An 11,786-nucleotide genomic window follows, 5' to 3' on the forward strand; every position below is an offset into this window, starting at 1 on the left:
AAATGAAGTACTAGTACACGATATAACACATAAAACTTGAAAATGTTAAGGGAAAGAAGCCAGTCACAAAAGACCAGTCACTAAACTATGACTGCATTAATGTGAAATGTCCACCGGTAGGCATACCCATAGAGGCAGACCCACACAGAATGCAGATTAGTGACTGCCTGGGGCTAGGGTGGGAGGACAGGGAGGGGACACTGGGAAAGAGAAGTTTCTGCTAATGGGTGTGAGTTTCTTTCTGTTGAAAAACTCGTACCATTGACGCCTCTCGGAGGGGGCGTGGCTAGGCCCTAGGGGCGTGGCTGGGCTCTCCGGCGGGGCGGGGCCAGCTCACAGCTCGGCAGCAGCGGACGCGATGGTGGCTGTTCCTCAGACAGGCCCAGAGGAGCACGCTTGCCTCTGCAGCTTAGGCCCTCCGTGGGGATGCCGGTGTCGCCAGCAGCAACCGGGCCCAGCCGAGAAGCCGGACCTGGACCCGGGCGAGGAGCACGTCGAGGCGGACGCGGAGGCGCTCTTCGGTGCTGGGAGGGGCGGCATCCTGAGTCCCGCGCCAACCCGGCGCTGCTCGCTGCAGGACCTGCCTCCTGAGCTGCTGGTGGAGATCTTCGCCTCGCTCCCCGGCACCGACCTGCCCAGCCTGGCCCAGGCCTGCACCAGATTCCGCAGCATCCTGCGCACCGACAGCATCTGGAGACGGCGCTGCCAGGAGGAGTATGGCGTTGGTGAAAACTTGCAGAACCTGAAGATCATGGGTGTGTCTTGTCAGGAAGTCTATGCGAAGCTGCTCCACCCATACAGACACATTTTGGGATTGTGGCAGCCAGATATCGGGCCCTATGGAGGGCTGCTGAATGTCGTAGTGGATGGCTTGTGCATTATTGGCTGGAGGTACCTGCCTCCCCATTACCCCATTACCCCCGGGTGGATGACCCAATGCAAATCAAGCCCGCCTTCAGAATTCACCTGACGGAGAGGAAATCGGCCGCGGTGGAGTGCATGTGTGGCCACAGAGGGCCCCACAGCGGCCACATCCAGATGCTGAAGGACGAGTTCTCCACCAGGTGCAACCAGCCGGACCGCCACAGGATGTGTGGCGGGAGGCAAGAGGAATTCCGAGCGTGGCTGAGAGAAGAATGGGGGCGGACGCAGGAGGACGTTTCCCAGGAGGACTGGGAGGAATTAGTCCCGATGAAGTTCATCTATAGTCAGTATAACTGCCTGACCTACCGCCGCATCTATCTCCCGCCCAGCCACCCAGACGACCTCATCAGGCCAGGCCTCTTCAAAGGCAACTACGATGTCCACGGCCTAGAGATTGCCATGCTCAGCTTCCATGGGAAGCATGCCAGGGCCACGAAGATCACGGGTGACCGTCTGCATCCCTGCCGGGCAGCAGACGATAAAGATTAGCCTCATGCACCGCCTCCAGCTGCCTGTTGTCCAGAACCTCCGCAACTTCAACGAGCTCTCCCGCAGCGTCCTGGAGGTTCATGAGCAGGTGAGCCTGGAGCAGCAGCAGCAAGAAGACAGGCCGGGGGGCAGCGAGGGCCATGGCTGGCAGAGCCCTGCCCAGCCCAATGTCGGGCCACCCACTGAGGTCAGGGAGTCCGGGGCTGCAGCTTTGGAGGAACAGCCTGTCGGGTTTGTTCTGCCTGTGGGCATGAGCTCATGTGAGGAGGACTACCCCGGAACCTGCAGGATGTGTTTCTATGGCCTGGGCCTCGTTGCCCGCCATGGCTTTATCAACCCCCAGCGCATCCCTGGGGCCATCCTGTTTGATGAGGACCACTTCGGGTTCATCTGGCTGGAGGACAAATTCTTCAACGTGTACAGCAGAGTCCAGGCCACCTTCCAGAATGCCGACGCACCATCCCCACAGGCCTTTGAGGCGATGCTCCAGGACATTCAGTCCCTGACCTCCTGACGGCCCCCTCCCTTGCCCAGGGGCAGGCAGCAGGGAGCAGGGGCTCTGGACCACCTGGGATGAGCAGCAGCATACACTTTGGAGATTCGACCTTCTGACCAGAACACCCACCTTATAGGTGTCTGGGTCCAGTCACCAAGACACTTTCTTTAAAGTGTGCGCCCTAACCTGTTTGGCTCAGTAGATAAGAGCATACGCCTGCGGACTGAAGGGTCCCAGGTCCGATTCTGGTCAAGGGCATGTACCTTGGTTGCGGGCACATCCCAAGTAGGGGGTGTGCAAGAGGCAGCTGATCGATGTTTCCCTTCTCATCGATGTTTCTAATTCTCTATTCCTCTCCCTCCCTCTTTGTAAAAAAAAATCAATAAAATATATTTTTAAAAATTAAAAAAAACAAAGTGTGCAACATGTGCCTGCATATTTGTCAGTAGCTGACGGGAAAGTGAGCTGATTATGTCTTTAAAAAAAGAAAAGGTCTTAAAATTAGATTGTTCAACTCTGAATATAATAAAAACCACTGAACTGTATATTTTCAAAGGGTAGATTTTATAGTATGTGAATTATCTATCTATCTATATAAAACCCTAATATGCAAATAGACCAAACTGTAGAACAACCTAACAACCAGTCGCTATGACCTGCGCTGACCCCCAGGGGGTGTGCGTGGAACATGGCGGGCATCGGCAGCAGGCAGCAGAGCCCAGAACATGGTGAGCATCAGCCACGGCGGGATGGTAGAGCAGGTGAGCTGGGGCACCAGACCAAGGCAGGGCACTGCTCGCTGTCGTGGGGAACCTCTGGTGGTTACTGAAAAGTCTTTGCTCCCACACACCGCAGTCCTGTCCAGCTCTTGTACCTGCTACTAGCACTGGAATCACTGCTTGCACCCGCTGCCGGTGCCCGGTGCCAGCCCTGATCGCTCAGCACCATCAGCAGGTGCAAGTAGCGGCTGCCGACCCCGATTGCCCCTCAGGGCTTCTCCACCTCCCCCTGCTCCTGAGGGCAATCGGGGCCAGCAGCCACCTCTCACACCCACTGCGGGCATGAGCCACTGCTCACACCCACTGCTGGTGCTGGCCCCACTCGCACCCACAGCCGATGCCAGAGCTGCTGCTCATACCCACTGCCAGTGCCCGGCACCAGTCCCGATCACTTGGCACTGTCAGCAGGTGTAAATGGTGGCTGCTGGCCCCGATTGCCCCTGAGGGCTTTTCTACCTCCCCCTGCTCCTGAGGGGTGATCGGGGCAGCAGCCGCCACTCGCACCCACTGATGACACTGGCCTCAATCGCTCCATGCCATTGAGTGCGAGCAGGGTGGCACTGTCAGCACATGGGAGCGGCGGCATGGCAGGAGCAGGACCGTGGTGAGAGGGGCCGGGCAGGGGCATGGAGGATGGGCCAAGACCCGCCCCTGTGCCCACCATAGCCTCATAGCCCACAGTTCCTTTCAAGGTGCACGAATTCGTGCACTTGGCTCCTAGTATCTCAATAAAGCTGTTATTTTAAAAAAACTGATTCAAGTTCAGCTGTTAACCCAGCCTTATACAATAACTTCAATTTAAAGTTGAGGAAATTTTGGATATTAACTCATCAGATGTATCATTGGTGAATGTGTTTCATTTTGTTGATGGTTTCCTTTGCTGTGCAAAAACTTTTTAGTTTGATATAATCACACTTGTTTATTTTTTCCTTTGTTTCCCTTGCAGAAAAAAAAAAATCTAAAAGACATGTCTGAGATTTTACTACCTATGTTTTCTTCTAGGATTTTTATGGTTTCATGATTTACATTTAAGTCTTTTATCTATTTTGAGTTTATTCTTGTATATGGTGTAAGTTGGTGGTCTATTTTCATTTTTTTACATGTATCTGCCCATTATTCCCATTTATTGAATAGACTGTCTTTCCCTATTGTATGTTCTTGCCTCCTTTGTCAAATATTAATTGACCATATAGCCATGGTTTTATCTCTGTGCTCTTTATTCTGTTCCATTGATCTATATGTCTGTTTTTATGCCAGTACCATGCTGTTTTGATTACTATGTCTTATAGTATAGTTTTATATAAGGTAGTGTGATTCCTCCAACTTTGTTCTTCTTCCTCAAGATTGCTGTGGCTATGCAAAATTTCAAAGAACCTATACAACTCAACACCAAAAGCACACAAATAATTCAATTAAAAAATGATCAAAGGACCTACACAGACACTTTTCCAAAAGGACATACAGAAGGCCAGTAGACATGAAAAAAAATGCTCAACATCACTATCATCAGAGAGATAGCAAATTAAAAATACAATGAGATATCATCTCACACTGTTAGAATGGCTATTAATAATTCAATAAATAACAGGAGTTGGTAATGATGTGAAAAAAAAAGAGAATCCTCATGTACTTTTGGCAGGAATGCAGATTGGTACAGCCACTATGGAAAACCATATGGAGGTTGCTCAAAAAATTAAAAATTGTATTGCCTATGACCCAGAGATTCCACTTCTGGGTAATCAAAGAAACCCAAAAACACTAATTTAAAAGGATATATGCACCCCTATGTTTTTTTTTGTTTGTTTGTTTGTTTTGTTTTGTTTTGTTTGCAGCATTATTTACAATAGCCAAGCTATGGAAGCAACCCAAGTGCCCATCAATAGATGAGTAATTAAAAAAGCTGTGGTAAAGATATACAATGGAATATTAGTTGAACATAAAGAATGAAATCTTACCATTTGCAACAGCATGTATGGACTTAGATGTCCATTATGTTAAGTGAAATAAAGTCTGAAAAATTCAGCTACCACATGATTTCATTTATATGTAGGATCTAAAGAACAATCTAAATAAACAAAATTAAAACAGACTTCATAGACAAAGAATAGATTGATGTTTGCCAGAGGAGGAGAATTGCGGGTCTGGGTGAAAAAGGTGAAGGGATTGAGAAATAAAAACTGATAGTTATGAGATAGTCATAGACTGTATAGTACAGCATAGGGAATATAGATAATAATGTAATAACTGTGTTTAGTGCTGGTTGGGCACTGTAAATACCAGGGGGAACACTTTGTAAAGTATATTATTGTCTACTCTAACCACTACGCTGTACACCTGAAACTAAAAATAATAATGTAAATTATAATTTAAATATTCTTAGAAATTAATTTTAAAAATTTTAAAAATAAAATTGAGAAAGGTAAAGGCCAAGTAGATAGATATTTTGCCCTGGTAAATGTAGGAAGTTTAAACAGAATCAATATGAAACTTTAGTTCTATGAAGTCCTGGTGCCAAAAACTTGACACTGGATCATGCTGGATAGTTGGTTAAATCAATACCATATATTTAAATGGTTTACACAAGGTGTTTGCAATAGTAAAAGATGTAATTATAAATAAAGAATCAAGTATTAGGAAAGCAAATATAAATTTTCTACAAGTATAAAAACCCTAGTATTTATAATTGTTTTCAGAATGCTACTGACTTCTCCCTATACTGTCGTTGCTAAGGCATAGAATTCTATATAAAGAAATAACTAAATTATGAAAAACATGACTTATCTATTTTGCCAAATCTCTTGAATATAAAACTAAATCTACTACAGCCCATTCTATAATTGCTACATCTCATGTTGATAGTGATTACAATTAGCATTTACCGGTCACTTCAAGTTCAGATCTAGGTATAGTGCTAAGTGCTTAAGAGGTATTTGCAAACCATTTTAAAGATGATGAGACTGTGAAAATGCACGTAGCTCACCAAGTCTGTAAGTTTTGAGTTGCAATCCTTCCTTTTTCCTGAATAAATCCTTTTTGGTGATGGAAAAAAAAAAGATGATGAGACAGGCCAGTGTTAAGAATTTGTACAAGACAACATAGATAGTAATGGGCAGGGGCAGATTCAGAGGCCTTTGTTGTGGTCCACTAAGTTACATTTCATCTATGTCCTGAGTTAAGCAGTAGTTACTGGTAAATGTTTAGCAGCAGACACCTCTGGAAAAGCAGAGATAAAAAAAAAACACACACACAAAAAACAAAAATAACATAAAAAAAAAACAAAACAAAAAACCACAAAACCTGCATTGTAGTTTTAGTTGATTCTGTGCTATAAATATCCCATCCAAGGTACCAATTCAGGTCAGTGAAAGAGGTGCTGGGAAGAGATGTGCAATTGCACACCTCTATATAGTATTTCAACCATGCAGGTATAATAGACATAAATAACTTAAAACACATTAGTAATAGTAAAATGTAGCAAAAATAATTAAGGAATTATGAGTTTTTAGCATTTAATACCTTTGTTTTTAATATGTTACTTTGTAAGTTTCTTAAATTTATTTTTTTGATTAAATTTACTGGGGTGACATTACTTAATAAAATTGTATAGGTTCAAGTGTACAATTCTATGATACATCATCTATATATTACACTAGAGGCCCGGTGTATGAAATTTGTGCACGGGTAGGATCCCTAGGCCTGGCCAGCGATCAGGGCCGATCTGTGGGGTGACTGGCGGGGTAATTGGGAGCCCAATGCTTGCACCCGCCTTGGCCAGCCTGGCGCCGCCCGCTTGCCAGCCCCATCCCCTGCCACTGCCGCTGGTTGCCTCCCTCTGTGGGGCAACCGGTGGGGCAATCAAGGGGTCCCCACTGGCACCTGCCTTGGCCTGCCTGGGGCCTGCAGGCTGGGGGCAGCTCCTGGTTGAGCATCTGCCCCCTGGTGGTCGGTGCGTGTCATAGCAACCAGTCGGTCAGCTGTTTAGTCAATTTGCATATTAGGCTTTTATTATATAGGATTGTATGCCCTCCATCCAAATCCAAATCTTCTGTCACCATACTCTTAACCCCATCTACTCTTTACAACTCCATCCCCATACCTTTTTCCTTCTATTAAACACCTTACTGTTGTCTGTGAGTGTTTGTTTGTTTTTATTAATTTATTGCTTTCAGTTTTGTACCCCATATGAGTGAAATCATATGGATCTTGACTTTGATTTATTGTGCTTAGCATGATATTCTCAAGATCCACCCATGTTGTTGCAAATATCAGTATTTTATGTTTTCTTATGTCTGAGTATTATTCCATTATATATATACTAGAGGCCCAGTGCATGAATTCGTGCATGGGTGGAGTCCCTCAGCATGGCCTGCGGGGATCAGCCAACACTGGCAGTCCAATGATGCCTGCCGCTCCTGCCTGCTGCTGCTCCTGCTCATCCCAGCCCCGCTGTGCCTGCCACGGGCTTGTGAGCAAGGACACGAACGGCCTTCCAGGTGGGTGGTGGGACACCTTTGCTGGCCTGGGATCCAGATCTGCCCTGCTGACATTTGAGTCGGTTGTTGGGAGCCACCTGGCGGCCGCTTTTATATCCTTTCTTCCTTGAGGAGTGTCTAGAGAGGGGAAGTGGTCACGGTGCCCGAGACCAACTTCCAGGAGGCAGGCAGCACTGTTGGGATAGTGCCAGTGGTGCTGGTCTATAGGTGCCTGGCCCAGTCTCCGGAGATTGGACCTGCAGGACTACTGAGGGAGGGAGTGGCTGCCACTGGGCTGGTGGGCCACTGGGATGGGCCAGTCAGCTGAGCAGCATTCCCTCAATGGGAGCACACTGACCACAGGGGGCAACTCCTGCGTTGAGCGTCTGGCCCCTGGTGGTCAGTGCACATCATAGCGACCAGTCAACCAGTTGTTCGGTTGCTTAGTTTTTGTTGTTTTTTTAAAAATATATTTTATTGATTTTTTACAGAGAGGAAGGGAGAGGGATAGTTAGAAACACTGATGACAGAGAAACATCTATCAGCTACCTCCTGCACACAGCCCACTGGGTATGTGCCCACAACCAAGGTACATGCCCTTGACTGGAACCGAACCTGGGGCCCTTGGGTCTGCAGGCCGACGCTCCATCCACTGAGCCAAACTGGTCAGGGAGGTGTATATATATATATAGCCAGTGCATGTCATGGTAACTCCTGTATTGAGCTTCTTCCCCCTGGTGGTCAGTGCATGACATAGCTACCGGTCAGACGGATGGACACTTAGCCTTTTATATATATATCACATCTACTTTATCCAGTTATTTATAGGAGGACATTTCAGTTGTTTCCATGTCTTCGCCTGTGAATAATGTTGCAATGAGCGTAGGGTTGCATATATCTTTACAAATGGATGTTTTTAAATTTTCAGGTAGATATCCAGAAGATGTGTTGCTGGGTCACATGGTAACAGTATTCTTAATTTTTTGGAGGAACCTCCATACCACCATAGTGGCTGTACCAGTTTACATTCCCACCAGCAGTGAATGAGGGTTCTTTTTTCTCCACACTTAAATTCTCCACCTATCCAACACTTGTACTCAAAATGGATCAAAGACCTAAATATAAGACCTGAAACAATGAATTACACAGAAGAAAACATAGGTACTAAACTTATGGCCCTTGGTCTTAGAGAGGACTTTATACATTTGACAGCAAAGGCAAGGAAAGTAAAAGCAAAAACAAATGAATGGATTATATCAAACTACAAAGCTTCTGAACAGCAAAAGAAACCACCAACAACAAAAAAAGGGCAACCAACCAAATGGGAGAAGATATTTGCAAACAACAGCTATGATAAAGGATTAATATCCAAAATATATAAATAACTCATACAACTCAACTAAAAAAACAAAAGAATTCAATTCAAAAATGGGCAGAGGACCTGAACAGACACTTCTCCCAAGAAGGCATACAAATGGCCAACAGATATATGAAAAAATGCTCAACTGCACAAGCTATTAGGGAAATGTAAATCAAACCTACAATGAGATACCACCTCCCTCCTGTTAGAATGGCCATTATCACAAGATAAGCAATTTACTTTTTTTAAAAAAATATATTTTATTGATTTTTTACAGAGAGGAAGGGAGAGGGATAGAGAGCTAGAAACATCGTTGAGAGAGAAACATCAATGAGAGAGAAACATCCATCAGCTGCCTCCTGCACACCTCCCACTGGGGATGTGCCCGCAACCAAGGTACATGCCCTTGACCGGAATCGAACCCGGGACTTCTCAGTCCGCAGGTCGACGCTCTATCCACTGAGCCAAACCGGTTTGGCAAGCAATTTACTTTTAAATAAATTTTGTCAACATACCTGCACAATCCAATCCCTTTTTTGGGGGGGAGGGGCTCCTGTTTAACTTGCTTGTATGAAGTATGATGGATTTCTTTGCTAATTCTTTATAAACAAGACCATTGTAGTGCATCACACATAGTGAATTAATGCTATTGAAGTACTATGTATCATCACATATACACATATGCACACACATATGGAAAGAGCATACATGTGCATTTTCCTATTTAGAAATAGAAAACAATAAATTGGGAAAGCCAGTCAGAGAAAGATAAATATCACATGATCTCACTCATTTGTGGAATATAATGAATAACATAAACTGATGAACAAAAATAGAACCAGAGACATAGAAGCATCAAACAGACTGTTCAACCTATGAGGGAAGGCAGGTGGGGGTGGTAGTGAGGGGGTAGTGAGGGGGTGGTAGTGAGGGGGTAGTGAGGACTTGTATGAATGCATATGAGAATAACCAATGGACACAGACAGTAGAGGGTGAGGGCCTGTGCTATGGGTGTAGGGGTGGCATGGGGGAGGTCAATGTGGGGGGAAAAGGAGACTCATGTAATACTTTAAACAATAAAGAATTTATATTAAAATAAATAAATAAAAATAATAGTTACATGAAGAGTATTATTAGAAAGTACTAGAAGGTTTTGTATTTAAGATACTATATGCATTAATATCAATTAAAGGGTGAAATTTGATTCACTCAAAGTTAAATATGACCTCTAATCCATGGAAAATTTAGCAGTGACAATAAATAAAAGATGGTCTCTGGTTGAAGACTCTGCTAAGAATACTTCTCTTTCTGACACAGAATTAAAAACAAGGTCATTGATTCTGTTCCATAAACATCCTTCCCTATTATGGATGGCTTCTCCATTTTTGCCTTGAGTTGTTTTCATTCATGCTAGCACTTATCACTCATCCATCTGTACTTTCTGTAGAATATCTTATTTTACTATTGAATAGTTCAAGATAAATGACTGCTTTACTGGAAAGTAAATAAGACTCTTGAATGTTTCTTATATTGAAAAAATATTATAGTGTTCAAAACTACTAAAGGTAACTAACATTGCACTATTGGAAAATAACATTAACTATAGCTCCAATTTTCTATTAATACTATGAAACACTTCCATAAATATTATCTACTAGAGGCCTGGTGCACGAATTCATGCACAGGTGGGGTCTCTCTGGATGGCCTGCAGAGATTGGACTGAAACCCACAGTCCAACACTGCCTGCAGCTCCTACCTGCCGTTCCCGCTCATTACAGCCCCACCGTGCCTGCTGCGGGTTCGCTCCCAATCAATCCTGATTAGGAGAGGCTCACGCTGCTGCAGCAGCACTCACCAGCCATGAGTCCTGTGTCTGGTGCCCTCCCCAGGGGAGTGGCCTGTGGAATTGGGCTGAAACTATCTCTCTGACATCCCCTGAGGGGTCCCAGATCACGAGAGGGCACAGGGCAGGCTGAGGGACCCCAGCGGTGCATGATCAGGCCTGGGAGGGACCACAGGAAACCTCCAGGGTGTGTCTGGCCCATCTCACTCAGTCCCAATTGGCCAGACCCCAGCAGCAAGCTAACCTACCAGTTGGAGCATCTGCCCCCTGGTGGTCAGTCCACATCATAGTGAGTAGTTGAGCAGCTTTAGCATATCATTAGCATATAATGCTTTAATTGGTTGTTCAGTTGTTCTGCCATTCGGTCTATTTGCATATTACCCTTTTATTATACAGGATTTCAAGGCTATCGTGCAAGACCGATAAAGTGCCTAAAGCAATTGCGATACTCAACAGTTGGAAAGTTTAAAACTATACTTTTAATTTACTATGTAATCTACAAGTCTGTTTCTGCAAGGAAAGAACTTGTAAGGAAATTAATTTGGTTTAAGTCAGGTGAATGCATGCTTCCAAAATATTACATTCTCTATCACCAGAGGGGTATTCAAGTATAAGTTGGATGACTACACATTAATTCTATAGTTGATGGGATTTAGGCATCAGATAAGTAGGAAATAAGGGATAAAGAAGGAGTCTCTTACCTGTTTGAGAACTGGAACTGCCTCCCCTTCTCCCAATTTCATACCATGAAACAGTTTAATCATTCAGTACCTGTCTCTTATAATAAAGAGCTTGATACAGTGGAAAAGTCAGAGGACTAGCAATGGGAATACCTGAGTTGTCCCAACTACTATTAGAAACTGTGATGCTGACATATTAGGCTCTATAACAAGTGAGGGCTAATCTTGTGATCTCTAAGTTTGCTAGGAGATCTAAAAGTACATGATTATAGTATCGACTCTCAATCTCAATTACCTCCAAGATATAAGATGGGTTATACTTTTTCAATTCTACTCTCACCTCTTACTATCAAAACACACATACAGAAGTATTCCCTGTGTGAACCTCATTTGCTGAATTTTGGGTAGGAGGTAAAAATCTGTGTTTATTGATTTCATGTACTAGCCAATTTGAGTACTAGCACAACCCTCCTGGAAAAGGTTGCCAAGAAAAGCTTAAGACCAGTATGGCCTGCTAATTTGTTTTCCAAAGTATTAGAAATGTAGTTGCAAGGATAATGCTTTGTGGATTGTGCTATCCATCTTTTCTATTTTGCTGATGTCACACTGAGGTGTCAATTAAAGATGATATGTGCAAATCATTTAAAGCCCTAAAGAGAAAAAGGAAAAGGTTACAAAATATAAGGTCATGCCCAGGCAATTAAGGAAGCAATAAATGGAAATTACAAATGACAGGCAAACCA

General features: G+C 44.3%; 1 protein-coding gene across 1 annotated transcript; it reads left to right on the forward strand.

The window, feature by feature from the left end:
* Nucleotides 1-314: 314 nt before the first annotated feature.
* Nucleotides 315-2,364, forward strand: LOC132212001 (F-box only protein 31-like). The gene is given in 3 exon segments (XM_059656915.1): nucleotides 315-901; nucleotides 904-1,374; nucleotides 1,376-2,364. Coding segments are annotated over 3 exon segments (1,566 nt in total). The 5' UTR covers nucleotides 315-358; the 3' UTR covers nucleotides 1,928-2,364.
* Nucleotides 2,365-11,786: the final 9,422 nt, after the last annotated feature.

The sequence above is a fragment of the Myotis daubentonii genome, chromosome 11 (assembly GCF_963259705.1).
Source record: "Myotis daubentonii chromosome 11, mMyoDau2.1, whole genome shotgun sequence".
Taxonomy (NCBI): domain Eukaryota; kingdom Metazoa; phylum Chordata; class Mammalia; order Chiroptera; family Vespertilionidae; genus Myotis; species Myotis daubentonii.